The sequence below is a fragment of the Paralichthys olivaceus genome, chromosome 5 (genome assembly GCF_024713975.1).
Source record: "Paralichthys olivaceus isolate ysfri-2021 chromosome 5, ASM2471397v2, whole genome shotgun sequence".
Taxonomy (NCBI): domain Eukaryota; kingdom Metazoa; phylum Chordata; class Actinopteri; order Pleuronectiformes; family Paralichthyidae; genus Paralichthys; species Paralichthys olivaceus.
The window spans coordinates 19,462,287-19,489,983 of NC_091097.1; the positions used below are offsets into that span (position 1 = coordinate 19,462,287).

At 48.1% G+C, this 27,697-nt stretch overlaps 3 protein-coding genes across 9 annotated transcripts in view; all 3 read right to left on the bottom strand.

Moving 5' to 3' along the window:
* LOC109644866 (E3 ubiquitin-protein ligase SMURF2) overlaps nucleotides 1–1,010 on the bottom strand; it is a 41,278-nt gene extending 40,268 nt beyond the window's left edge. The window contains exon 1 of one of the 2 annotated variants that reach the window (XM_069525710.1): nucleotides 621–1,010. In XM_069525710.1, coding sequence (XP_069381811.1) covers nucleotides 621–672 — 52 coding nt within the window. In that variant the 5' untranslated portion in view covers nucleotides 673–1,010. The remainder of the gene's footprint in view (nucleotides 1–620) is intronic. The other variant, XM_069525709.1, reaches the window with a different exon arrangement.
* An 842-nt stretch (nucleotides 1,011–1,852) lies between these two features.
* kpna2 (karyopherin alpha 2 (RAG cohort 1, importin alpha 1)) lies at nucleotides 1,853–5,102 on the bottom strand. Its single transcript, XM_020110749.2, has 10 exons — nucleotides 5,030–5,102; nucleotides 4,714–4,796; nucleotides 4,470–4,610; nucleotides 3,744–4,101; nucleotides 3,538–3,632; nucleotides 3,137–3,400; nucleotides 2,751–2,984; nucleotides 2,453–2,635; nucleotides 2,177–2,326; nucleotides 1,853–2,075 (listed from the first exon to the last, which is right to left on the bottom strand). The coding sequence occupies exons 2-10, from the start codon at nucleotides 4,765–4,767 to the stop codon at nucleotides 1,986–1,988; spliced, it is 1,569 nt and encodes a 522-aa protein (XP_019966308.1). The 5' UTR covers nucleotides 4,768–4,796; nucleotides 5,030–5,102; the 3' UTR covers nucleotides 1,853–1,985.
* A 1,180-nt stretch (nucleotides 5,103–6,282) lies between these two features.
* Nucleotides 6,283–27,165, bottom strand: bptf (bromodomain PHD finger transcription factor). 6 transcript variants are annotated; one of them, XM_069525705.1, is made up of 33 exons: nucleotides 26,404–27,163; nucleotides 24,305–25,127; nucleotides 23,893–24,113; nucleotides 22,926–23,096; nucleotides 22,559–22,741; nucleotides 21,179–21,376; nucleotides 21,000–21,085; nucleotides 20,480–20,832; nucleotides 20,119–20,250; nucleotides 19,871–20,000; nucleotides 19,447–19,582; nucleotides 19,141–19,351; nucleotides 19,037–19,110; nucleotides 17,413–18,931; nucleotides 17,065–17,189; nucleotides 16,776–16,904; nucleotides 16,514–16,664; nucleotides 16,319–16,433; nucleotides 15,963–16,212; nucleotides 15,126–15,293; nucleotides 14,561–14,697; nucleotides 14,368–14,479; nucleotides 14,057–14,262; nucleotides 12,842–13,922; nucleotides 11,276–12,732; nucleotides 11,102–11,184; nucleotides 10,794–11,019; nucleotides 9,897–10,414; nucleotides 9,634–9,810; nucleotides 9,351–9,543; nucleotides 9,170–9,254; nucleotides 8,815–9,001; nucleotides 6,283–7,127 (listed from the first exon to the last, which is right to left on the bottom strand). In XM_069525705.1, the coding sequence occupies exons 1-33, from the start codon at nucleotides 26,936–26,938 to the stop codon at nucleotides 7,088–7,090; spliced, it is 10,212 nt and encodes a 3,403-aa protein (XP_069381806.1). In that variant the 5' UTR covers nucleotides 26,939–27,163; the 3' UTR covers nucleotides 6,283–7,087. The 6 variants fall into 6 exon arrangements, with proteins under 6 accessions (XP_069381806.1, XP_069381804.1, XP_069381803.1 ...); XM_069525703.1 differs by having other exon boundaries at nucleotides 19,037–19,348; nucleotides 26,404–27,165; XM_069525702.1 differs by having other exon boundaries at nucleotides 19,037–19,351.
* Nucleotides 27,166–27,697: the final 532 nt, after the last annotated feature.

The window sequence follows — 27,697 nt, forward strand, 5'->3', positions numbered from 1 at the left end:
AGCTGCCTGTCATCTCGACCCGGGGCTTTGATCTGGCAGAGAGGCTCGGTTATAGCTAGCTGGCGAGCCTGTGTGGCTAGGCTAACACCAGCTAGCCAACTTTTACCCGTCTGTCTGCTGGGCAGTGTTTACAATGCACCGAGGGTATTAACGTGTGTGTGTGTGTGTGTGCAGACGTGGGTTAAATAATCTCATTGTGCTTTTTCTCAACAGGCAACACGAGTCCGGGGTAGAGCAGCAGAACATGCAGCTACTTCAGGAGCCGTGTTCCTCCTGCTGCTGCTGGCGACAGTCGCTCCTCGGTTGAGTCTAATTCCAAGAACGGTGATATTCAAACATCAGGTTTATCTGGAGCTCGGTTCAACAATAACAACAGCGGAAACAACACAATGTTATAAATGTAACACAGCCGCTGACATAAAGAGGAGAACCACAGGGGGGGGGGGGGGGGAGGAGGACAACCGGCAGAGGAGCCAACTCCATGGCCCAGGGGAGCTGCTCCCGTCCAAGAAATACACCGAGCCCTCCTAGCTAGTGTGTGCGGAGGGGGTGGAGGAGGGGACACACACACACACACACCGACACCGGGATTTAAAAAAAAAAGAAGCGGTGCTAGCTACCTGTTAGTCGCAGCTTCACCGGGCCGTTCCGCCGAACTCCTTGGTTAGACATGTCCTCCGGGTCCCGGCCTCCACTTCGCGGAACGTGTGCTCAGATGCGGCGGCGGCGGCGGGAGGGGGGGACGGGGGGAGGTTTGATGGAGCGCTCCGCCAGTTTCACACAATAATGGAGTCAACGCACCGTGGCCCGGATGTGGAGTGAACTGCCACCGCGATGGCTCGGGAAAAAATAACCCCAAAAGAAAGAGGGAGGGAGATAAAGGGAGAGATAGAGGAGGAGGAGGAGGAGGAGGAGGAGTGGAGAGGGACTTGTACGCTAACGAGCTGCGGGGGGTTCGTGTTCACATGTTCGGGAGGAGCCGCTCTCTGGCCGCCGGTCCTCTCCTCTCCGCTCCGCTCGGTGTGGAGCCTCCGGTTTTAAGATCCCACCTCGGGAGGCTGCTGGAGGGAGCTGACCGGTGACGACACTCCGAGGGGGGAGTCAGACTCTCCTCCAGCATGGGTTCATCATCCTCACACTCTTAGTTTTTAATCAAACACTAACACTGCAGATACACAAAGCTATGTTTTATAAATTACATATACTTTTATTTGTATTGACTCAGATAAATTCTCCAGCATAAAAGCAAGGTTTTCTAACCCACACCCCAAACTTTCAACAATTTAATTGAAATAAATTTTCACATGTGGGCATTAACCATAAACCAGGGGCCACAATATGCACAGTAGGGCCAATTTCTATGATCAACATCCATGCACCATTCCTGATTCAGTAAAGATACGCACTTAAATCATTCCTTCGAGGATCACTTTGAGCAGCTTTAGATTAGAATCATTTGTGAGTAATGTGCACGTTTACCGGGGGATAGATCTCAAATACAGAATGTACTAAAAGGAGCATGCTCTGTTATCATGGTGGGATTGGGCAGAGTCCAGAAATATGTTGAGACATTGGAAAAGTGCTGCTTGTGCAGAGCTGAAAGAATTAATGAATTCTTTGGTGGACAATTAATCGTCCCGATATTCATTTGCGATTCTTATTTGATGTTTTTCTAGACAACAAAACCATCTTGTTTCCCTGAACCTTATTTCTACTCTAAATTGTACTGATTTTGATGTTCATTTTTCATACCATATTTATTAAGTACAATAGTAGAAGTATACCCAAGATCAAAAAACTTTTTTCTGTGACAAACCATTTATCACATCTTGGTAAAATAAAAACACCCAAACATAATCTGACAACTTTATTTACAATCAGCTTCGTCATATTAAAAAGAGTATGTACAGTACATACAAAAAGGACAAGAACAAAAGGACAGACAGTGGTAAGGAGAGTACAGTACAGTTGAAAGATTAGAAAGTCTAGAAATCAAAAGTGCTCTGGTTTTCACTGATTTGGAAAGCATAACCATCATTGGTTGCTTCTGGGGCCACAGACTCCAGCTCCTCGTCCTTTAAAAAAGAGAAAATAGAAATGTTAGACCACTCAGGGCAATGGCATGAAAAACTAACTAAAACTCTTAAATCAGTCCAAGCATCTTAAACACACTTACCTCCGCAGAGAAGTATTTTTCAATCAGGTTGAGGGCTGCTTTGTACACCATCTCATTCTCATGAGACTGCAGAGATTCAATCCTGTCCAGTCCACCGCATTCTTCCATCATTAGACTCAGCTTGTCCGACTCTCCAATTTTATCGCCAGCCTGAAACAAAAACAAGCGTTTGAGCCATCTGAGCAGCTCTGGTGACTAACGAGCAGCACAGATCAAATCCAGGAAAAAAACTGTTACCACACAAAACACTTTATTTTGCCACGACAACGCACTCACCAGGAAGATATTGGTGATGGCATCCAAGATGACGAGGACAATTTTGCTGTCCTTAGAGGAGAGCAGATTCAGAAGAGGCTCGATCACGTTGGCCTGAACAAGATAAACCACCTGCTGGACAGTGCCCCCACTGGTGAAGTTTGTAATGGCCCACACAGCCTCCTTCTGAGTTTTATAGTCGCCCTGCAGAGGAAAAAAAAAAGGATGAACATGAACTCAAAAGATGATTTTACAATAGTATACTGGAAAATAATTAAAACTTATATTCCCCCACTAATGAAACAATCTCAAAACTTACCCGAGCAAGCGTTTCGACCAGGTATGGGACGATGCCTGCGTTGATGACCTCCTGGATTTGGGTGTCTCTCCCTGCAGTGATGTTGGACAGAGTCCAGGCTGCCTCCTTCTGGATGTTGGCTCTCTTGTGGCGCAGCAGTCGGGGGAACATGGAAAGGGCGCTGGCATCAAGAACCGCCTGCGTCTGCTCATCTGTACCGGTCACGATGTTGCCGATGGCGCGCAGCGACGGGGTCTGAAGGGAGGACAAGGAGTCATTTACAATCTAAGAGGAGGAGGAACTGCTGCAGGCTGGTGACAATAAACCCAACTACACGAGTTATGCACAAGAGGAACAAAAACTGACCATCACCCTTGCAAGAAGCACAAAGACGACTTTATACTTACAATGACGGACAGCTCGTCAAAGCCCAGCAGCTTCACAAGGCGAGGGATGATGCCGGTTTGGACGACCACCTCAATGCGGTCATTGGAGCCGTCCGTCAAGTAAGAGAGAGCCCAACACGCGTCGGCCAACACTTCCCGATCATCGTGGTGCAGCAGGCGGACGAGAGCGGGCAAGATCTGCTGGATCGCCGCCATAGGTGGGGAGGGGTTCTTGTTGCGGCAGAGGTTTGACAGCGTCCATGTCACATTTCTCACATAGCCGGTCTGCAAAGACATCAAGGAGTGAAGAGGTCAGTTTGACACGCAGCAGCATTAAGTTAACTTAGGTTGCCCCCTAGTGGACAGTATGACTAAATGTGATGTGCACATTTGAATTTAACTCCACACAAAGAATAACTTACATTAAATACAGACAGATCAGGGACGGCCACCAGACTGAGCAGAGGGGCCACGGCTCCGTGCTTGATGACCCGGTCTCTGAGAGCTGATCCATCACCTGAACAGATAAAAAGGAGAAAGCGAGATTATGACATGTCACCTCCAAACCAACACTCGGGAAGATACTTGCAAAAAAAAAAATTATACAAAAATGTATTCTGTGAATTACCAGCAATGTTTCCAAGGGCCCACACTGCCTGCTCGCTGATGTGCTGGTGTGTGGACGTGACCAGGCTGATGAAGGCCGGAATGGCCCCGCCCTCCACGACAGCAGCCGTCTGATCGGACGTCCCGGAGGCGATGTTGGTCAGAGCCCAGGAGGCCTCGAACTGGATCGGAGGACAGTCGACGAGCCCCAGGAAAGCAACAAACCTGGGGATCAGGCCGGCGCTGATCATCTGGTCGATGGGAGGGTTCTTGTCACGGGACAGAAGTTTCCGTGCGGCCTGTGTCGCCTGGAGCTGGGACTCAACGTTACCGGTGTTCACACCTGCGATGATCTCCTCAACCGTCCACTGCCTGGAAGTCTGCGAGCCGTCAAATACCGTTAGCCATGTATTGGCAGGAGGTCGACAAAATAAATAGCTTTACAAAAATAACCACTGCATTCCCCCTTATTGCATATTACCCTGATTTTGGCTTCCAGTAAATGTTAGAGTTACTGCTGACCTCTAAGGCCCAACACATTTTTTATAGGTGTAGTTTCCCATTTCTGATCTTACTCATTCTTCTCTTCTTACCCCCCTTCTCACACTCTAATACAAGTTGAACACATTTAAAATCAGGGATCACTACGAGAGGGGGAATTAAATGACGGATTATAACAGACATTATCTTTCTCCTGGATGTAAACAGCTTGGTTCAGCTGCATTAATAACAACAACAGTGTGAATACCTGACAGTTGTGGGTTCTCTCTTGCAGAGGAGACGTGGCCTCGTCGGGAAACGCGGCCACGTTCCTCCTCTTGAACATCTGATCATCTTTCTTGGCTTTGCGGAGCTCCACGTTCACCTCCACCCTCCTGCGACGGAGCTCCTGTGTTTCACATTTGAAATAAGATAAACAAATCAAACAGGGGTCACAACCACGGACTCGCCCCTCGTGCGGCAGGAAACACGTCCTGGAGGTGAAAACTCACGGTGGCATCTTTGCCCTTGTTCTTGAAACTGGTGAGACGATCGTTCTCGGACATTTTCACTGACGACGGAGACGAGTTGGTTCCTGAGAATAAAATAAAAAAAGATTAACAGATGCTTTCACTCGGAGCTTCGCCTCGTGATTCCTGGAGCGACGAGCGAATCCGACGTTAAACACGGCCGCAGCTAGCCAGCTAGCTAGCTAGCGTCACCGGGAAACGAGGCAAACACAGCGACAGAGTTAAAAACGTGTGAGAATGTGAAGGTTTCCTGAAATGAAACAGATTTAATTCCCCGTGAAGCGGAGACAGGACCGACCTTCAGCTGGAGAACGAGCCGCTGTGTGAGGGAAATGCCGCACAGACCTTTAAATTCCCACAACAACGCCTCCTGATTGGTCCGTTCGAGCAGAAGCATCCGGCCGCCACCGCTGATTGGACGGTTTGAAAAATATCACACGGCGCACCGGAAGTGTCGTCACGGCGCAGGAAAAACCTCGCGAGAGTCCCGCTACTGGAGATTTTAAAGCACGTGCTTTCTTTTGACAAATGTGTTTAAAACTTTTAAAAAAAAACTTTTCTTAATTCAACATCAGTAAAACACGAAGAAACAAAACACACACACAACAATTAAAAACTCCATACGACACAAAACCTCCTGTAACGAAGACACATATTATTATACATACATTTATTATGTATGTACATCTTATGTTATCTTGTAGTAACCTTATCATGTGTTCCTAGTGGGAAAGTCCGAGTTACACAGCTGACTCAGGTTATTTGTACGGTGGCCGAGAGATTGTTCAATTCACTGCAGTTGAAGAAAACACGTGCACGTTAAGAGAATAGCTTTATCTCTGCAAGAAGTCACAACACGTGCAAATAGTGACAAAGACAACGGAAAGGTTTCCAGGGGACTCAGAAGAGTGATGAGCCTGCTGTGGGTCGATGCTTCGTGAAGTTCCATACTTCACAAAACTTTAAACTACAATTTGCAGCACGTTTCTGTATTTACACGCAGTGTGTGTGTGTATGTATGTGTGTGTCTGCACACGAGTCTCAGACTGATTCAGTAAACTAGTGTAGTAGATGGGTTATTACGTTGCCAGATGTTTGTTTGTACTCTGCATAAACTGTGACTAATGACGCACATCGAGCGCGTATTCAATGTCATTGACTATTTCCTGTAATTTTCTCACTTTTAAAGACCCTCGAAGGTTTTGAGGGATTTTCTCCGTCACATTTCCTCCGAAATTGTGCAGCACATCTTTAATGCTTTTGTACATTGAAATAAATAAAATGGATGAAGCTTTTTGCTTTTTCTCTGAATGATCAAATGTAGTTTTTGTAATTTGATACGGAAATTGTACATATTCCAGTCTTCATAATGAAAAACACAGCTGTAGCGAAAATATTCACATTATGATAAACTCATTTATATTTACTTTACTTTCTTTAAATCACAGTTCTCGAGCTGCTATAACTACACACACACACACACCTTTGTTAAAAGATGACAAAACAATCACGTCTGTCACCATCAGCCATAAATACACGACAGGAAGAAACCAGTCTTCAACTTTTTATTAAGTTCCATATACATCAATATTTCTTCAGCTGTGATACAAAAAAAAGGAAAAGAAATCAAGTCAAAAATCGGACAAATTTTTACAAACGGGGCAGGAACCTTCAAATACACGGTTTCATCCTTCTCAGTCAATCAGTCAGTCACTACTGCAGAGCAAATCATTTACAATAGCTTATTACCATACGTTCAGTAGGTTATAGAAGTTTAACCAAGCAAACTACTGATGTCCAGATATTTAGTACAACTGTCTTTCATGCCACTTCAGACTAAATGATGAGTGGAAATGAGAGAAAACCAGTTTTTCCGCTGTGATTTTCTCAAACTAGACACAAAACTCAGTCCCTGTTCAGCGAGTGCTCAGCTTCCTACATGATGACCACAAGGATGGCCTGAGAGATTTTTTTTTTTTTTTTTTTTAAAAAGGAAAACAAAAAAAGTGAAATAAAAAGATTGAGATCAAAAAAATAAAGTACATGGAAATATGAGAGCTCCGTAAGAGTCTTTTCTCCGAGGTAAACTTTCTTCTGAAATGCCTCAGTTGCTCACGCTCCTTAGTACAGTCCCACTGATGAAGGTCCAAACAAAAAAAGGTCCCTTAGAGCTGAAATGGGCCAACGGCAGCTTCGCCTGAACGGTTCCGTGAGAAGCAGCAGTGCTGGCTGCGCCGACACTCAAGAAGAGCAGATCCCAAACACCGGGGTGAGGCAGAGTCCGTCACAGACTTACAGTTCAGAAAAGCCATATTCTTGGTAAGTGCATTTTGTTTTGAGCAATGTGCGACGCTTTCTAAGAGGCTGAAGAAGACTGTAGCTTGTTGTTATGAGACCTACAGGATGTGGAGAGAGGGGAAAGTTGAGAGCCCTTCACATTTTTTTTTCTGTAACTGTCACGACAGCTCAAGAACACACGGAGAGAGAGAGAATGTGAAAGGATCGACGGGGGATCCTGCAGCCATGTTGGTGTAATTTACAGGGAATGCTTTTATCACCGACAAAAAAAATTGAGGTCATGTTATGAAGTGAAACTCTGGTCTTCTAAAACAATACTTTCTAAAACGTTTTTGTTTCAATATCATTTAAAACATTCAAAGTCAGATATCTTACAACCATTGTACATGATAAAACGTTGGTACACTCGAGACAACCAGCTTCTTCAAACTAACATACAAAATTTCATATAAATATCTCTCTATAATAAAATATGCAGCTTTATTATATTCTTATATCTGGTGACATCTTCATTCTCAACATGTCCAGTTCAACTTAGATGAGTAACTGAAAATAAATACAAAGTTAAGAACTAAAATGCATTAAAATCTCACTGAAGACAACGTGGCGACAGTGATTGGAAGAAAGCATGTCCCTCAATTACATGGGTAACACTTTGTCAACATGGCTGCCAATTAGTCATGATTACCAAATATTTGGACATTTGAATGTTTGCACACTTGGTGTTTAAGTGTGTGTTACTGTGATGTTGCTTTTTAATTTTTTTCTCAATTCATGGAGTTTGTTTTGTGATTTTCTGGAAACAGAGCGTTCCCAGGTCATTATAACAAGAAACCCCGGCATCCAGTCCAGACTCCAGCTAGACTGGCCCACTTAAGAATCTGACAATCTGCAAGAAAGAAGAGAATGGGGATGGCATAAATAAAAAGCATGCAGCAAAGGTGAACAGACACAAATGCAAGATGATACATGACACAGGTGTAACACGGCACCAAGGTTTGTTAAGACATTGGACTGAGGCTACATCCATACGAGTACGTTTGTTTGATGACATCCTTTTCAAACTGAACTCCGTCCACACAAGTGTTTTGTCTCTGCATCAGTTTTTGTTTGAATAACAGCTCTTCTCCTACACATGATAACAGCAGCTGTTTGCAAAGACAACAGCGTCAATAACACTTGTAATTGATTTCATTAAATAATGAATCTGAAAATAAAATAAGAGAAGAAACGAGAGGGAGGCGCGGAGACTTTGGATAGATGGGACTGGTCAGGGACGATTTGTTGTCCCAGTCCAGCAGCACTGCCTTCAACTACTAAACAAAAAGAAAAGACTATTATCGTAAAACAGAACAGTGGCATGATTATGAGATTTCAGTTGTAGCTCCATGACAGCAGAGGTTCAGCGAGTATCGGTTCTCGTGACATCCCTACGTGTCAGTGTGGATGTAGCATTAATGTCTTAACGTCGCCAGCTCTGTTGGTTTTAGTACCAAGCCTCCGTTAAAAACATTTAAAGGTTTAAAGCCAACTCTAGTCTATGTGTAAAACTCATTCTCCAGCCAAATACCATGACTACAGACATGCCAGAGCAAGAAGTAAAAAGGAAGAAGTGAATGGCAGGCACGAATGCAAAATAAGGAAAAGAATTAATGAGACTGTCATGACAACCAGCGTGGCCCCGAGTCACAAGTTTGAAGCACAAAAAAACACAAGCGTGGAAAAGACGAGAAGAAACCTGGGGGAACTGGAAGAGCGTTCAGTCGGAGGGGTGCTCAGCCTCACCTGCTCGCTTTGAATCCTTTGAGCTTCTGCACAAAGAAGGCTTCCAGCACCTCGGCACATTGAAAGAAGGGCGTGTCGTTGGGATTGTAATAGCGGCAGTTGTCGAAGATTTTGGTCACGTCGGCCACAAACTCGGTGAGCTTGTGGTAATGTCGCCTCTGCAAACGGGTTTCCATTGTGGAAAAGTCTAGAAAGGATCGAGGGATGAGTGAAGAGTGAGGAGAATATTCTTAAAAGTATGAAACACACGGTATTGATCTGGATCATTTCATCAGCCAGAGGGAAATTTACATCTTCCACAACTAGAGCTTGATCATTCATAATAAGTTAAACAACCGCTGCTGTCTGATCTTACCCATCGGTTCCTTGATCACGCGATAATAATCAGGTGCATCATGGGGATCCACTGGTTCGAGGAAAGGCCATGCCATTTTGTGAGACTGTAAAAGAAAAAGAAATCAAGGTGAAATGAAAAATATCGTTTTTACAAAATCACCAATCGCACAAAGTTACACACACACACTCAGGTTTCATACCTGCAACGAGCGTAATATTCTTTTCAACCCCTCATAGTCTTTGTCAGTGAGAGGCGTGAGGACCGTCATGGCGTCTTCCGTCGACTGACACTGCGGGCACACGTACACGTCGATGTGCGTGGCCTCGCTCTGCAGAATGCCCACGCAGCGCCCGTGGTACCAGTTCTGGCAGCGGTCGCAGCCTATGTAAAACCTGCGGGTGAAAATCAGAAGCATCCTGGTTAACACACCAGCGACAGCCACCGAGGCCGTGACGGCAGAGGACAGTTATGTATCGTCGTACTGTGATTCGTCGTATGGCGTCCGGCAGATGCAGTAGAGCTCCTCGTTGCTTGCCGCTTCCTGACCTCGTTTGCAGTCATTACACACAAAGTCCTCCAACTTCTTCGCCTCCTTCTCCGTGATGCCAACACATGCACCGTGGAACCAGTTGGAGCACAGGTCGCACCCGATGTAAAACCTAAGAGGGAAACATCGAAAGGTTCTGTCTCAGTGAAAAGTGGGCGTTAACATGAGCGTTACACTGGCGTGTTGCAGTGAGCTTACTTTGACTCGTCGTAGGGCGTCTTGCAGACACAGTACAGTTTGGTGTCCTTCTTGTGATCCTTTGAGGTAGAAGAGAGCTTCTTCTTCTTCTTGTGTTTAGATGAGCTGGAATCTCGGTCCTTGTCTCTGTCCCCGTCTCTGTCCTTGTCTCGGTCCCTGTCCCGCTCTCTGTTTTTCTCCCTCTCTCGGTCGCGGTCTCTGTCTTTATCTTTCTCTCGGTCTTTACACCGGTCTCTGTCCTTATCCTTGTCCTTGTCCCTGTCCCGTTTCTTGTCTTTGTCGTGGTGCCTGTCCCTATCTCTGGGTCGGTCTTTGTCTCTCTCCTCTTCCCTCTTGCGTTTATGGGATGAGGACGGCGAGGTCGCTGTGTGGCTGCTGTGAGAGGAATGTGTCGAGTGGGAAGGATGGGAGGAGTGGGAGGGGGCTGCTTTGACTGTTGCTGCGGCAGCTTGGGTGATAGCAGCTCGGGCCTTCTCCTTTTCTTTCTGTAGCCTGGCCAGGTCCCGCCTCAGCTCCTCCTGAGAAGAAGAGAACACATGGAACATCGTCTCTGGTTTCTCGCTTGATGCATTTTAAGCTCCTTAGTAAATGTTACGCCTGATAAAGAATGAAACTTATGTATTTTGCAACTATTTGACTCCTTTCTCATTGTCAGGAGATGAGTTTCCCGTTTTATTTTCTAAGGTGAGTCATGTTCGACATCACGCTCTCTCACCTCTGCCCTGCCGGTGTGTCATCTTGCACGATAGGAAGAAAAAACTGATTCTGCACAATAAGTAAACAAACGCTATTCACGTGCCAACACCTAGACCTAGATCACTGGAGCCAGAGCTCTCAGGTGCTGGTGGAGGTTAGTGGGTTTTTTGACGAGCTGTCCATAGATCTTGCTGTGCTAACCTGTACTTGCAGCTGCAGCTCCTTGTCCAGCAGGGCCCTCTTCTTCAGGATCTCGGCCTTCAGCTGTTCTTTGTGCTTGTACAGAAGTGCCGTCAGCTTGGTGGCGTTCTGCTTGAAGCGCTTCTGCTCGACCACCTCCTCCTTCTTTCTCTTCTTAGCTGCCTGCTTCTCGTCCTTCTCAATCTTGTCGAGGATGAACTTCATCACCTGGTTGCACACGATCATCCTGAGGAAGACAGAAGGATGTTAGGTTCAGTTCTATGCAGAGAATACAATAACACACAATAATATCTGACCGTTGAACAAACCTCTGGTTCTCCTCTCGCTCAGCTGCAGCGAGGGACTTCCTCTGTTTCAGCTGCTCTGCTGTAGCATTCTGCTTCACTAACACCTGAAGAGAATAAAACAACATGTTGATGTTTACGTTGTGCGTGTCTTGACGTTGTAAGAAATAAATCTTTGTATATTGTTCTTTGTCACACCTGTTTTTGGATGCCGTCTCCGGGGCTAAGAGTCTGCAGATTCTGCTCTTTCTGTTCCCTTTTAGCCTCATGGTGTTTCTTCTTCTTTGGTGGTGCTGGTAGTTGTTGTTGCGGCTGCTGCTGCTGCTGTTGTTGTTGTTGTTGTTGTTGTTGCTGCTGCTGTTGCTGTTGTTGTTGTTGTTGCTGCTGTTGTTGTTGCTGCTGCTGCAGCCTCTGTAGATGCTCCTGGACACTCGCTGGTGCCTGTATGGTCACCATGTTCTGGATCTGGTGGGCCTGAATCTGCCCCCCTGTCTGCTGGATCTGGATAGGCAGCTGCAGTTTGATCTGCTGTGGAACCGTGCCTCCCTGCTGCTGCGCCTGTGCCTGGATCTGAGCTTGGATCTGAGCTGCAACATGGGCCGGCAGAGCTGAGAGTAGCTGGACTGGCTGCTGCAGGCCGGGAACAGTGATGAGCTGATGCCTGATTGGAGATTGGACCTGAAGCTGGGGCTGCGTTTGAACTTGATTCTGGGTTTGAGGCTGGAACTGGACTTGGAGCTTAGCTTGAACTTGGGGCTGGGCTTGGACTTGGATCTGCTGCGGTGACTGGATTTGAAACTGGGGCTGGGTTTGGACTTGCGTTTGGACCTGTTGTTGCTGCGGAGCCTGAGGCTGGATCTGACTCTGTTGCTGGAATTGGACCTGAACCTGGTGATGGAGTTGGTTTTGGGCCTGAGACTGAACCTGAGGCTGCGACTGTACCTGGGGCTGAGGTTGGACCTGGGGCTGTTGTTGAGTCTGGGGCTGGGCCTGCGTTTGAAATGAAGCTTGTACCTGGGGGTGGTACTGGGACTGGACACTTGACTGGAGCTGGGCCTGGGGAAAGCTCTGGTTTTGGGTCTGAAACTGCACCTGAGGTTGGATTTGAGCAAGGGGCTGTACTTGGGCTTGGGGTGCACATGGTTGAAACTGAACTCGGACTTGCGGGTGGATTTGGGCTTGTGCTTTGGACTGGAGATGGGCTTGAGCCTGAATGTGTGGCATTTGCTGCACTTGGCCAAAGGGCTGGACCTGAATCTGTGCACGGATTTGGGCTTGAGGCTGGGGTTGTAGTTGGCTAGTGGTTTGGGGCTGGAGCTGAGGTTGGGGGGGTCTCAGTGTAGTTACAACAGAGGAGACTGGTATTCCCTTCATTTGAACCTGCACAGCTGAGACTGGCATTTGAGTCACCTGCTGCATGGACACAACTGTAGGGTGCTGGACTTGTGCTTGAGACTGGGGAGTAAGAGATGCTTGTGGCAGGGGGGTAAAGGGTGAATGTGTGGAGACTGATCCAGGGGCGGAGGCAGGTACAGTGGCCAGGACAGGTGCCTGAATAGGAACTGCCGCCTGCTGAGCCGGCTGAACAGGAGTCTGACCTTGAGATGTGGCTGGAGTCCAAACCTGGGGCTGAGCTGCCCTCTGTTCTATCAGAGCTACAAGAGGGGGAAGAGATGACAGGTATTAAATGATGCCACTTTTGCAAAATAGATTTTTATAAACATGTGTAAGACAGAAATAAATGAGTAATTGTGGTTCCTTTACCTGGCACTGAAGGTGTGGTGGAGGTGGCTGTGACCGGTGTGACAACAGCACAGGCCACAGCAGCGTGGAGGGGAACTGGAGCTGTGGCTTGAATCTGGGTTAGAGCTTTGGCCGGGGACGGGACAGCAATCTGAGTGGACACAACAGCTAAAACAGGAGCGGAGACGGGAGCAAGAGCGGGGGTTGGGACTGGGACTGCAGAGGGAAGAGAGGCAGAAACTTGCATTTGGGCTGAGTTGGTAACGGCAGCAACTTGGGCAGCCTTGACTGAGACGGGGGCGAGGGCAGGGGAAGGAGCAGTAATGTGCATGTGGACAGGGGTTGGGGTTAAGCCCGGGGAAGAGTGGAGGGCATGTGCCTGGACCTGGGCCTGAGGTGCAACTTGTCCAGGGACAGGTAGTGTCACGGAGGTCTGGGTTTGTGTCGGGAACGAGCCTGGGGGAAGGGCGGAGACTTGGCTTTGGACCATGGTTGAGACTTGAGGCGCCGTGGCTGAGGTGAAGACTTTCTGAGTCATAGCTGGGACTCCGGGGTGCGCGGGGAGAGTGGCTGGTGCGGAGGAGAAAACCTGGGTGGAGGCCTGGGCCGCAGATATTTGTGATTGAGCAGGGATGGATTGTGGGAAAGCAGCTGAAACTTGTGTTTGCATCAAGGTCTGGGCTGCAGCTTGTGCTGGAGCAGGCACAGGGGCTGCGATTTGGGTTTGCACAGGGATTGAAGCTGGGCTGGGGGCCAAACTTGGCATTTGTGTTGGGGCAGGTAGAGGGGCGGCCATTTGTGTTTGGGCTAAGGCTGAGGGCGTCGTCTGGACATGTGCAATGGTTCTGGCTTGGGCTGGAGCCGACATTTGGGTTGGAGGGGTCTGAGGTACAGCAGGGGTGGCAGGAGTGGCTGCTGAAGCTGGTGAGGATGGGGGCATGGGAGTGAAGAGGAAGCGCTGGACCTGACCATTCGGCATGGCTGCCTGCATTAGCTGCTGACCAGGGCCAGGGATGACTGTTACACCCTGTGGGATGATTTGCAGCTGGCCCTGGCTCTGGCCCTGACCCTGGATCACCACCGTCAGACCTGGGTTTCCACCCTGCAGAGTTGCACACAAAGGGCATTTTACCTTCAGTCGTAACATAATAATCAATTCTTGGTTTTGAGCAGTAATTAGCAAATCACAATTAATAGAAAAGATTAAAAATGAAGGTAACAAATATATTTTCTAACCTGAGCGCTCTGTGTCAGCTGCATGAGCTGTGCCATAGTTAGTTTGACTTGACCCTGCTGTGGTCTGTTGGTCTGGGGGGGAGCTACCGGCGACTGTCCAGGAGCTGTGGCGGGTGCGTGAGGTGATGGTGCAGGAGCCGCTGCTCTCTGAGCCGCTGCCGCCACCTGCACGGGTGTAGAACCCGGCACCATCTGCTGAGGTTGGCCTGGAGGAGATGGAAAGGGGACGTTTTAAAAGTAATTTTTACTTGCAAGGCGTGAGCCACAAAGACATTCACTTGGAAATAGAAAAGATCAGTCGGACAGAGCACCTTGTTGAGTCATCGTTGGACTTCTGACCATCGTGGTGCCCACAGAGGTAGACAGGGTAGTTGACTGGCTCATCGAAGCGCAAGGCTGGGTTTGACCTGCAGCTGTACTGGCCTAAAGAAATCAGCAGTTAAATCGTAAGTCATCATCATGCTTCATTAGTCAAAACTGAAAAGGAAATGGTTAAAAACACACCTGTTGCTGAGTAGCTGAGCCAGATGTGGTGGCTCTGAGGTTGATGTTGCCCGTGGTAGGATGTAGTGTGCTGTATGTCCTCAGGTTCGCAGGAGGCCCAGAGGGGAAAATGCCCAGAACTTTCTGTTGGACTACACCTAGTCGACGAGAATATTTACATTAGGAGAATATGTACTGAGCATATTCAGTAATACAGGTCAAGGATGTACAGAAGTGGGGGAGGCATGCTGCGTGTTTGGAGGGAAGGGAAGCTTTGCAACATCTTCTTTGTTTTGTTTTGTTAAATGAAAAGAAATGTAAAAAGTTCTTTGGACACTCAGCTCATGGCACAACAGCTAAATCGCAACCCACAGATCGGAGGTAGTAAAAAAAACTGCTGCACAAAACTGTACAAAAAAAAAAAAAGGAAAGCAAAACTCTGGCAGACGCTCACTTATTGCGACAAAAGAAAGAAACTGGTGGCACCATCCATGCTGATATTTGCCTCTCACGACACAAACATTTCATCCATTTTGGCAAGCGTGAGCCCAAACCAGCGGAAATGGATGACACCCGTGCTCCCTACCTCCTTGAGTAGTGGGCATGTTGAGCGTGACAATCTTGCTGTTAGCGGGCAGCGGGAGTTTGGCAGCGAGGACCTGGCCAGCCACAGTCACTGGGCTGCCAGCGATCTGGAAGGTTTGCCCTGAGGTGGTGATGCTGCTAGCCACGGTGGCCACCGAGCCACAGGAGGCTGCAAGACACACCACGCCACCTGCGGTCATGCACACCCACAAGCGCCACGACAAATGCCAGTCTACAGCTGTGGTGTCCACTGGAAGGTTCTATTATTACTTCTGCCAAGGAGAATATGTTTCTGTTGCGGTTTGTCTTTGTGTCTGCTTTTCTTGTCTGTCAGCAGGATTACGCAAAAACTATGCAACTGAATTCCATGAAAGTTTGTGGAGGGATGGGACATGACCCCAGAAAGAACCCATTCCCTTTTAGTGCAGATCTGGATAAACAGGCAGATCCAGGATTTTCTTTTTAACTCTAACGTGGTGGCATTGTGTGTTAGCCTTGGCAGAGGTACACGCTCTCCGATGAAACACACATCTTGTGTATCCTTTACAGTGAATCCAACTTTAACAGGACTGAAAGTGGACACCACAAAGTCTCAAAGTCAGTTTGGCAAACCAATCGTATTTACCGGCGTAAAAAAATGGACACAAAAAAAAAAAGGTTGAAAAAGATGAAGAGTTGTGCCGATGATTGACCTTTTACAAACTGATGAGGCTTGATGATGTAGAAAAAAGGAAAGAAAGTATTTTGTGACAAACCCTGTCTGCCTCTAACGGAACATGATGGATTCCAGGATTTCACATGAGTGTGAGATGATTGCCACAGTTTTCCACCTGCTTACCTGAGCTGCTGTTGTTGGTCTGGCCCTGCTTGACCCAGGAAGCAAACGACTGGTGGAAATTCTTGTCTTGCTGAAAGGAAACTGTTGAGCCCAGTTTGGAGGCGAGGACCATCTTGGTTCCGGGTGTGACCTGACCCGTCCTCAGGCCCGAGGACGCCGGGGTGCTGGGAGTGCCGGGAGCGCTGGCTGAGGTGGTGGCGGCTGTTGTGTTAGAAACAGGTGTACCTGGTCTCTGCTGCTCCAGACGTTTCTGAAACAAAAAGATTTGGGAACGCGTTTAGTTTTAGGTTTATGGAGTTTTAGCGACCTCTCAGGAAACTGAAGCAGCTTAACACTGACAGCCACAGCGTTCCCACCTGCTGGGCAGCCAGTCTGGCCTGTTTCAGCTGATTCTCCAGATGGGCCTTGACGTCCTCTGCAGTCTTCAGGCTGCTGCCAGTCTTGGAGGGATCTGACTTCTCCCTCTCCAACCTGTAACACCAATGGAAAAGTTAAGAATCTGGGCTGTACAGGAAGAATTCAGGATAATATATGGTTTTTTTTCCCCCCACCTCTCTGCAAAGGCCCTGATCTCCCACAGCTCCATCTCTTCTTCGGGCACCCAGGTCTCCACAGCGATAGGCCCGGTGAGCTTGGCCGGCTGCTGCTTCTTGGGCCTCAAGGCACTCGAGCGCAGGCCTTTCCTCTGTGGAGTGGGGGTCTCTGCTCATGTGTAGGGGGAAAACAAAACGCACGACATCAGCACAACTCCCCTTGATCATTCTCTAAATAAAATATCTTACACTGCTGCTGAACGAATGTTACTGCATATACCTTTGGGAGTGTCTCTGTTCCCCAGGGGACAAATGATCTTCCTGATGCAGTACTCTGAGCGGATGCCATACGGCCCCACGTCTCTTCGTTTTATAATCTCTGTCGTGGTGATGTCCGTGTCTGAGGTTTCTTCGGTGAATATAAAACACGGCAGTGCAATTATTTGAAATGGCCCCACTTACATCAGTCAAAATACCAGAGGCTTGTGAAATAGAAAGTTGTGCATTAATGTTACTTCAAAGCCAGAGCCAGAGAAGACGTATAGAGGAGGTGAAACACATTTTCTCACCTTTCCGTGTTACCCCTGCATTAGAAGTCGCTCTGACAGCCATGTCGTCCCACCTCAGGCAGGCCCACAGCAGCCTCAGCATCAGACTGACCCCTGCCAGTGACCTCACAGTCTGGAGGCGGTACCTGAATGCAACACAGGAATATCACACAGAGCGGGAAAGTTTTTCGTTTTTTTTACTTTTACAACAGCAAGATTTGGTTTGAGATTCATCAGAAACCGAGCTCAATCACAGTATAGTTAAATGTCATTGAAGCACTCAACTATTTTAAATGTTTATACAAGTAGAAAATAATTTCTAACCCCCCCCCCCCCCCCAAAAAAACTTTGTCTGACTGTGTTACAAACCTCCATGTGATCCCGAAGGTGGGCCGAGGTGAAGGGTAGGGCCATATATCCAGGGCCGGCTTGGCGTTGTAGTTGAAGATGGGCACCTCCCTGATGGCTCCTCTCCTCGCTAGCCTCTTCAGGTCATCGTTTGGCAAGACGAAGATACTCTTCTTGCTGCTCTTGGTAACAAACTTGCGGTAGGACGGCAGGGCGGTGCCCGAACGCGCCTTCTTGGATTTGGAGAACTTCAGGAGGCTGACTCTGTCTCTGGTGGAGTATTCTTTACTGATCGTCATGGAGCTGCCTGCGGCTGAACCAGTCGTTCCCGTCTTGGTGTCGGCGACTGGATGTTTGGTCTTCTGTGAGACGACAGCTACAAGTGCAGAGGCACCGGACTGGGTGGCGGCGGAAGCGGTGACGGAGGAGACTGCGCCACTCGCTGCTTGAGGCGTCCCATCAGGCTTAGCGACGCTGCTGGTTGTCGGGACATTTTGGGACACCGCAGTCGAACCTTCGCTACCACTGCAGTTGTCGGAGCTGTTGCTTTTCACACAGGAGGGGCTCGAGGATGAAAGCTTGGCAGGTGTTGTTCCCTCACTGTCCACGTCCTCTTTCCTACCGAGAGCGTCTCCTTTCTCCGCCACATGGTTCTCCAATTTGGGGACTTTCAGGGGAGGTGGATGACAGGAGTCAGACACGTCGTTTTGTGAGAGGCCTCCATTCATCAGAGACTTGACGGGCTTGATATCATCTTGGACTGAGTCTGCAGGCGCAGGGACCATAGATTGTCCATTCACCTGCACTGGGCTGCTCTTGTTTTGCTCTACCTCCATGTTCTCTGTGACGCTCTGCCCGCTGACTTTCTCCATCTCCTCGAACCCACGTTTTTTAGGAGTCTCTCCCGCTCGAGTCACCTCGGGCTTCTGTGTCTTCTCTTTATTTTCTATTGCCTCTGATATACAATTGTTACTGTTTGCTAAGGATCCTCCGTTCACCTCTTTATGGGTTAAGACCTCTCCACTGTCGCTCTGCACAGCGTTCACCTCAGTCTGTTTGTTGTGGTTTGTTGACGTGGGTTCTGATTTCACCTCCTCCGTTTTCGCCTCCTGCTCAAAGTCGAGCTTTTTAACCACATTGTCTTTCATCTGTAAGCTCTCCTCCTTCTCCTCCGCTTTCACACACGGGGTCACAGCCGGCTGCTGTTTGTCTAACTTGGATCCTTCAGTCTTCAACCCTAAATGAGTCTTCGTGGTCGCCATCTTGGACTGCAGGGCCGCCTGCCTCACCCGCTCCAGCCTCTGTTTCTCCTCCAGGGTGAACTGTTTGACCCGGCGCTCCAAAAGCCCGTCCAGTTTGGACGGCTTTACCTTCTTCTTATACGCCGTCCGCAGCTGGAAGCCCTCGCTGACGTTCACAACATCGTAGTACGGCTTCGACGCAGCCCTCTCCTCTTCCTTGGGTTGTTCCACACTCTTGACTGCTTCTCCCTTTACAGGCTCCACAGTCGACGAGGACGAGCCTTTGTCTTCAGCTTTATCTGCAACGAAAAGAGTCACACAAATCAGCGGATGATGGAAATCTATAAAGAGCATCAAGGAATATCTAAAAATAAGTGAGGAATCATTTTATTTCCTCCATTTACCATTCTCATCAGTTGAAGCAACAGTTTCTGGGCAGGGCTCAACCTCCATTTTTTCATCTTCTGTCTTCTCCTCCACTTCTTTCTCCTCCACTTCTTTCTCCTTGACTTCTTTCTCCTCCTTCTTCTCAGCAGGGGTTTCTTCCTCTTTTGAGATCTGAGGTTTGCAGTCCTCCTCTGATGACGTGATCTGAGCTGATGCAATGAGAGACGTTGGCTCCTTGTCCTCATCCGCTGTATCCTGCTTCTCAGCTTCCATCAACTTCTTCTGGTTATTTGTGCAAGCTGCTGCATTTTCCTTCTCTTTCAGTTTAGCTGCTATGATGACGGGGGGAAAAAAAACATGAGTATACGATACTGAATACAAAATATACCGAAAATAAAAGCAGAGCAAAAGCCAGTTCAACTCTTACCCTCTAGTTCTATGCGGTAGTTTGCATTTGTGTTTCCCGGTAGCTTCGGAACAAAACGTGGTACATGGGTCTTACTGACCCAGCTCCAGCCACCATAGCCAGTCACCCTGTACTCCTCCCCCTTCTGCTTCCACACCTACACGGAGAAGAACAACTGTAATGTCTGAGGCTACGTCCATTCTAATTTTAAAATAAAAACAATCTCAGACAAACCATTTAACACACCTGGAAAAGTAAAACCAGTAGAACCAGAGCAAATTTGACTAAACCACCCTAATCTTTCATTATTTGTATGAAGAAATATTACAAATATCCACTTTCAGTCTCTTTTTAATAAAAATTGATGACGATGCTGATAACCACTGGTCTACATTAGTATGTCTGGACCTCCTCCATGTCCACAGAGGGAGCTGTGATATGTTACCTGATGTTTGATGGGGATGGTGTACTTCACCCAGGTGGCCTGTTGCAGTGTCTCCTCATCCTCCAGTTTTTTCTCTCGCTTCTTCACCTTCTCTTTCTCCTCCCGCTCCATGGAGGTCATGCGATGTAGCCTGAACGTGAGAAAACACAGAATATGTAAGGAACAGTGCAGAAATGAGAGCGAGGATCCTAACTGCTGCAGAAATCACACCACACGTTAATGTTCACGCAGGTTTCCTGTTTGTTCACCTCGTGTGTCCGAGAGAATCTTTCCACACAGGCAGCATGACCACGGGTTTGATGGCGCACTCCAGTATCGCCAAGGCCAGAGCAAATTCCCTGGCCTTGCTGCACATCTGCACAGCTTTGTTCCAGTTGTTCCTTGAAAATAGAGACACGTGACATTAGACAGCAGGTAAAACAATAGATAACACAACTCAGTAAAGCTCAATTATATTGCAAACATTCAGCAAATAAATACAAATACAGGGAACAGAAGGAAACACTTAGCCTGCTTCTGTCCACAGGTATTAAGATCTCACCCATTGACTTAGAGTAAAACTACATACGTTGTGTAGTTGCCTGTCAAACAACCTGACGTGAGCTGTACCTGTGCGATGCCCAGTTAGGATGCATAAATGGTCCGGGCACGTTGGTTTCCAGCTGGATGATGGTGAGACGCAGGGTGGAGACCGTCAGGCTCCGAGAACCGTAGATGGAGCCGTTCCACTTGAACTCGGACGCGGTGGTCAGGCTGAACTTGTGCGACAGGTGCCGTCTCTTGTCGTGGTCTTCGCGGTGCTGATGTTTGTTGAGGGCCAGGACGTTGGTGCTGTACTGGTTGTGGTAGACCCTGTATTTACCCTCCTGACCCAGCTTGAATAAGCTGTTCAGATTCACCGTCAGGTCCCTTTTCAAGAAGCTGAGTCGCAAAGACCCAACGTCCGAGCGAACAGGGGATGACTGAAACACGACACGAGAGCTTTGCTTGAATAAAATAAACAATATTAGGTGGACACAATTTAGTCAGTAATGAAAAAAAAAGTATGAAGGATAGGTGCTGTCTTTTCTTTCATTTTAAAAAGGTTTTGGTAAAACACATTCGCTCCAAAGTACCAACAGATGATCACCTCTTTGCTGCCTCTGGGCGTTTGGTTATTCACTTCCTGGGCTGCTCCTCTCCCTCCGTCGCTCTGGACCCTTTCGTTATAATCCTCTGTCAATCAGAAAGCAGTGACACGGTCAGTGCAACATCCCTACAAACAGTGTTTATTTACTTTCTGAGCACTAGCAAGCGTCTCATGTTTACCTGCCCCGTCCTGACTGGTGAAAGACGACTGTGAGGACCGATCAACTAGGTCAGGCAGGTCCGGTTTCCCGACGCTCCCAGATGCAGACACCTGGCTGCTGCCGCTACTCGCCTCCGGCTGAGACGAGGGCAGCGGAGGCTGATCTTGAGTTTGTGTCTGTGAGTTGTCACCGATTAACTCTGCTTTCAAGTTCTCATCTAAAAAAAAAACACAGTAGGATTGCAGTTTTAAATACACATTCACAAACTAAATGAACTCGATATATCTTATTCAGAGTATCACCAGGTTTTAAATCTTGGCTCTCACATTGAACCTACACACTGTTTAAAAACACGAAAAACTTTTTTCGACAATTAAGTGTTCATCTAAGTCTATAGAACCAAACCCAACTTAGAGAAGCCGATTGTGCACTTGCTGCAAAATCCAAATTAAGACTCTAACTCTGCCTTTGTGTTTCAACGGTCGAGTCCTGCATATACAGTACATGCAGCTCTTTGTTGACAAGGTAGCAGGTGGTGCCTCCGGGCAGAGAGCCCTTTGTCCGACCAACAGGAACCCACCCAAAGGCCTATAAATTGGAATGAGAATAAGGGGCTGCTTGTGACAGACGTGGTGTGTGGGCCGCTGCCAAGGACGCCGACCAACCACCGTGCCAAAAGTGTGCTTTTCAAGACCATGAGAGCAGGAGGAGATATGTAACTCGGGACAAGAAAATGCAGCAGAAAAGACTCGATCAGCACAAAGGGAGATGAATGCAACACCTGAAGTTTAGTGCAAGAGTGGGACAAGATGAAAATGACCTGCAACAGCCTCAGGTCTCAGATATTACACCGTCTAATTGGATGTTTACCAAAGATAATGGGAAGGAAAGTTACAAAGGATCAGGCTGATTTTGGATGAGCCACAAAAAAGGAGCCTTTAGAAGCCGGGGCATAAAGGTTTTTGTCCGAAGTGTAATTTATGTTCCAGTAGAAGTCTCTCTCCTCCTTTCAGTGTGTGCCACACATGGAGGCTGGAGAGGAATATGCATCATGGGCAAAACGGGCAGATACACACAACACGAAAACAACAACTTTCCATAAACCAGCAGCCAGACAACACAATAAACACAAACAAAGACCAGCCACCAGGTCGCAGGTAGAGCGACGCTAAGCTTTGTCCATCGACTCATTAGATCTGTTGCATTTTTTCCCAGCGAACTAGACGTCTTTCAATCAAAGACATTGCAAAATTGCAAACGTGTTCAGATTAGAAAGATCGGGGAAGTTACATCCAACAAAGGAAGAGGTTGAAAAGAGCAGGGTATCGTGAGCAGCAACCAGTGGAGACAGGCAGACAAAAGAGACAGCAGAGCGGATGTTTGTCAGATTTTGACTAACCTGTTCTTTCCTGCTCTGCCGCTGGAGGAGAGTCTCCACTCTCCTGGCTCCTGGAGTGACCGGGCTCCGTTTCCTCGTTGGTCTCAGTGGATTCTGTCTTAGGCGCAGCGGAGTCCTGGGAAGCTGAGCCGGGGTTCGGATCCGACCTGCAGCTCTCCTCTGCAGCAGGAGGAACCGAGGCCGCTGTGGTGGGACATAAATACACAAGTTTCATTTAATCGGTGAGTCAAGCAAACTTAAAGGACGCTTTAATGATAACGTGAAAGTATAAATGCACCTCAGTAAACAAATCTGGTAAAACTTCCTCCTCAGTCTGCAGCAGCATTGGGTCACATACATTAGATTTTGATCTGGGGTTCACTTTTACCTTGAGCATCTTCCCTGGACTCTGGGACTTTGTGCTCGCTGTTTTCGAGCTGTGAGGTGAAGTCGACAGTGTCTTCCGCCGTTTTAACAGAACCAGATTCTGCTTCCTGCTGTCCCTCCTCTGCTCGCCTCTTCGCCTCCATTCTGACCTTCATATGCTCCATGATTACATCTACAAACCAGATGAAACACGGTTTTTTTTTTTTTTTTTCAGAATAAACTTTACAGTTCTGTCAACCCAGCAAAAAGAAAGACATTCATCTCTTTGATGAAAAGCTGCATCTCCACCGGCTCAAAGAACAGGAAGTGCTGGGCCGCAGCAGCAGTGGGCTTTTAACTGATGAAAAATACTGGTAATACCCATAAATCAGTTATGCTGGACAAAAAACTAAAATCACTGCAGTGGCTTTACCAAAAACTAAAATTTTCTTCTCACTGCAGAGTACATGTTCAAATCTACAATTTAAAAAAAAAAACCAACATGCTGCTCTGCGTCGTCTGACTTTTGGTGACATACGCAAGAGCGTCAGACACATCAGGAAACCTGTGGAACGCAAACGGAAGCTGCTGACATTGTCGTGAATCTCACCACTCTGGAGGATGTTTGAGGGAGAAAACTGTTGCCATTAGTCTGATAAGAGCGTGAAACAGGAAGAGAAGGCGGCTCCGAACGCGTCTGTGCAACCGTCGTGAGAGGAGAGCACCGAGGTCAGAGGGGGGACTGAAACCCGGCTGATGAACACGTTCGCTACACAGCCCGAGTCGCACGTGTCCTTATCACCAACAGTCAGATGAATTACTCTACACCGACACCAACGTCACGGTTTGTAATTGTGACTTTTGCAAAATTGGAAAACTTTTTTTTAACTGGCGTTCACTTTGCTTTGTAACATGTAAACATGATATTATCACGGTCGATAGTTGGAACATTGGTGTCCATGGAAACTACAAACTCAAAACTTGGTTACCGTTGACAGCGGTGAGGTAGGCTTTGTTGTTTCCACGGGCTTTGTTGGTGAGGTCCTCTGTGATGTCCATGTGAGCCTGCACTTCCTCCCTCATCTCCTCCAGCGTGGCATGCAGGTCCATCTCCCAGTACTCTTTATCCATGCTCTCAATGAGCTCATCCAGCTGCGCCTTGGTGCTGTAGTACCAGATCTTCTTCTTCTTGTGCTCCCCGTCCTCCTCGCTGGGGGAGTGAGAACAGTGGATAGATATCAGAACCAAAACCACACACACACACACAGCAAGGCACGGTGCAATAGAAATTAACTGAGACGATATAAACAGGTTCATAAATATATATAAATGTATTAATAGTAAAAAAATAACTTTCTTTCCCCAAAATCCACGAATTATTCTCTGGGAGATCCGACTTACACAATAATCCTTCTGTTTAAGAACCAGTATTTCCTCTGGTGCCGGTCATATCCGATGGGCTCCTGCCGGATGTAGGGCCTGATCTTCTGTGCCTCCGCTACACAGTCTGTGACACCGGGCACCTTGTGAGCCACACAAATCTCACACTGCCACTCGTCCTCTGGAACCTCCTCCAGTGGCGGTTTCACGCACTCCAGGTGGTAGACCGCCGAGCAGGTCTCGCAGCACAGCAGGTCACCCAGGCGGTGACACACGCGGCAGTGATCGTCGTACTGCATGCTGCCGTCAGACATCAGCTCCTCGCGGGCGATGTTGGTGGTGAGAAACTGGTCCACCAAGAACTGTAGCACCTTGATCTTACTTTCCGTAGGACCATAGGGATACTCATCCACCTCCTGGTACGGGAGGACATGCTGGTACTCCCGGTCGCTCTCACAGTACGCACGCAAGACCTCAGGCCACGTCATGCCGTCAATAAAGTACAGAGTGGAGTTGACGCTGTCCTTGAGGTCAGCAGGGCCAAAGGTAGTGTTGGAGGAGTCCTCCTCACGTAGGATGGCCTTCAGGAGGGAAATGTGGGTCTCTGCTATCAAAGTGCACTGCTCCTGGCCGACCAGCGCCGCACAGAAGTCCTCAAAGCGGAAGGGGGAGAGACGCAGCACCGTGCTGAAGTTCCGCAGCACCTCGTAGATGGAGGTGGCGTTGAGCAGCTCCTCGTTAGGCACCAGGAGATCCTCCGAGGTCTCAGGAAGCTCCAGGGGAGGAATCTCCTTCTCCTCCAGGATGGGAGTGCGAGGACGGGGAGCCCGAAGTTTTTTCTTCCCTGTGGCATAAAAAAAAAGTGATATTAGCCAAACAGAACGATGTAACTTTAATCCATACGCTGCGGCAAAGCATTAATATTTTGTTCACGGCCGCAGAGAGACAGACTGACTCTGGAATATCATGTATATTGAAGTACTCGGTGAAAATACTGTGACACACGTTGTAAATATGTGATACCGGGGCTGCAAACGGTTTGACGATTAATTTTCTTCTTCATCGATCAATTGGTTGATCCATTAAAAGCTCCGAAAATTATAAACAACGTGAATCTGTGTTTTTTTTTTAGTTTTTTTTTTACAAACTGCTCGATGACCTCAAACATCGTGACGAGTTACTGTCATCGAGAGAAACCAGAACCAGCTGAAATCAAACATTTGAGTTTCTTGATAATTGATTAATATCGAGACAGCTGGTGATAACAGTTGTCTATTACTGATCAATGAATTATTGTTGACTTTGTGTACATCTCCATCATCAGGTGTTATAAAAGGAGTGAATGAATAAAGTTGTGATTCATGACATGTCTCCATTATAGCAAACTTTAAAATGTTCTTCTTTGGATGTTGACATGAGACATTATTATTATTATCATTAGTATTATTTCCTCATCAATGCAAACATCAGCTGTTTATCACACATGCACACGTCAGCTGGACAACTTCATCATCACAACTCTCCACTCTCATCACTTCTTCTGATGAACCGAGGGGGGGGTTAGCTTGCAAATGACAGACGTGCTAATCAGGCTAAGTGTGTTAGCGAGCTCTTTCCTCTCCCTCTTGATAATCAACTGAAATAAATAATAACGATCGACTCGAGCCCGCGTGTTCACCTCACGAGCCGCGGACGGGCGTGTTATATAAATAAGCAGTTTAGCATTTTTTTTTTTTTAGCAGCTGTCTCGTCTTCAGGATGACAGAATGAGCTGCTAACCACTAGCTAGCGTTAGCACGCTAGCAGCTAAGCTAGCCGTGGCTGCAGGTGATATTTCCAGGAACGTGGATCAGCGGCTGTTTCGAAACGTGGCCGATTTTAAAAACGTGATTTCGGGAGTTTAGTCCGCGGGGCCGAGCTGCTGGTGGAGCCCCCGGGATCAAACCACCTGCCGGGGCTTCTCCGAGCAGCACCGCGGCCTGTGTTCGTACACTGTGCGTTCTCCATTTTGAACAATAACCTTCCAGCTTCCTGCACCGATGATAAACAACCAGCGTGTCCCAGCCCCCTGCAAGCGGGGGTCTGGACGCCGGAGCCGCCGCCACCTCGGTGGTATTTACCCGGGGTGCTGGCGTGTGTGCTCTGGCTGCGAAAGCTGCTCTCAGTGCAGTGGCTGGCATCATCCTCCACCTCCTCCTCCTCCTCCACCACCTCCTCCTCGTCCAGCACATCATCTTCCAGGCAGTCGGACTCCTCTTTCAGGGCCTCGTCCTCCTCGGACTGGGGCTCCCCCGCCACGAACTCCTCTTCCTCCTCCGACCTCAGGCTGACGGCGTCGTCCTCGTCCTCGTCGCTCTCGTGGTCGTCGTACACCACCGCCTTGGAGGCAGCCGTCCGCCTCCCTCCGCGACCCCCTCTGCCTCCTCTGCCGCCGCCGCCTCTGCCTCGTCCCCTGCCCCGCGCTGACGTGCCGCCGGGTCCCCCTCTCCTCTTTCGGCTCGGCTTGGCGGGCTCCCGCGTGGGGCTCTCCTCGTCCCCGCTGTCCCGCAGCCTGGGCTTCACGTTCCGCCGCGGTCGCAAGCCCCGGGCCGCGGCCGGGGACGGCTCCTCCTCGGTCGGCAGGGCTTTGGGCGGCCTGCCTCTCTTCCCTCTCATGATCAGCGACTCGCTCTTATTTTACACCCACAGTCGTTGCGCTCGTTTAGCGGACGCCGACGCGAGCGAAAGCGGTACCGCCACGAAGCCGGAGCGGCGCGGATCCAGACGGTGCGGTGGCCCGGTGGTACCCCCGCGTCTCTCCGGGTGTGAAGGCTCAAAACGTTAGCCCGGCGTCCCGTTCGGGTTCGCCCCGAGCCGCCATCTTTCTTCTTCTCTGCCTCTGTGGCTCCACAGGCCCGCACACTGGAGCCGTCACGTGGTGACGCTGCTTCCAGCTCGGGGGCAACAATGAGAAGTGTCTCCACAACACTGCCATGTTTTTAATCATCCCCATCATCATCCAGAGATAAAAACACTTTTAACACTTTTAATGCTTTTAATGCACAATCAGTGATCCGACGTGTTGGGATCACGTGTGTACAGCGACTCTCAGCACGTGCGTGTCGACGTGTTATTCGTGAAGTAAAGTAAAAGTTTGCATCGTACGTTTAAATGATTATGACACACACAATTATTAATACACTTAATATAATGATGATGTTACATCTCAAATTATGACCTGAAGCAAAGAGCGACACAGATTAATGAGTCGTTATCTCACAAGATCGATTTCCAATGTCTTTATTATTATATGCTATGTTTTTATTCAATATTAAATTTATTATAGTTCTTTTATCTGTTGAATAATGATAGAATGATGTTCTCTATCAAGTATATTTATTTCTTAAATTGTTGTTCTATCTGTTTAATTGCATT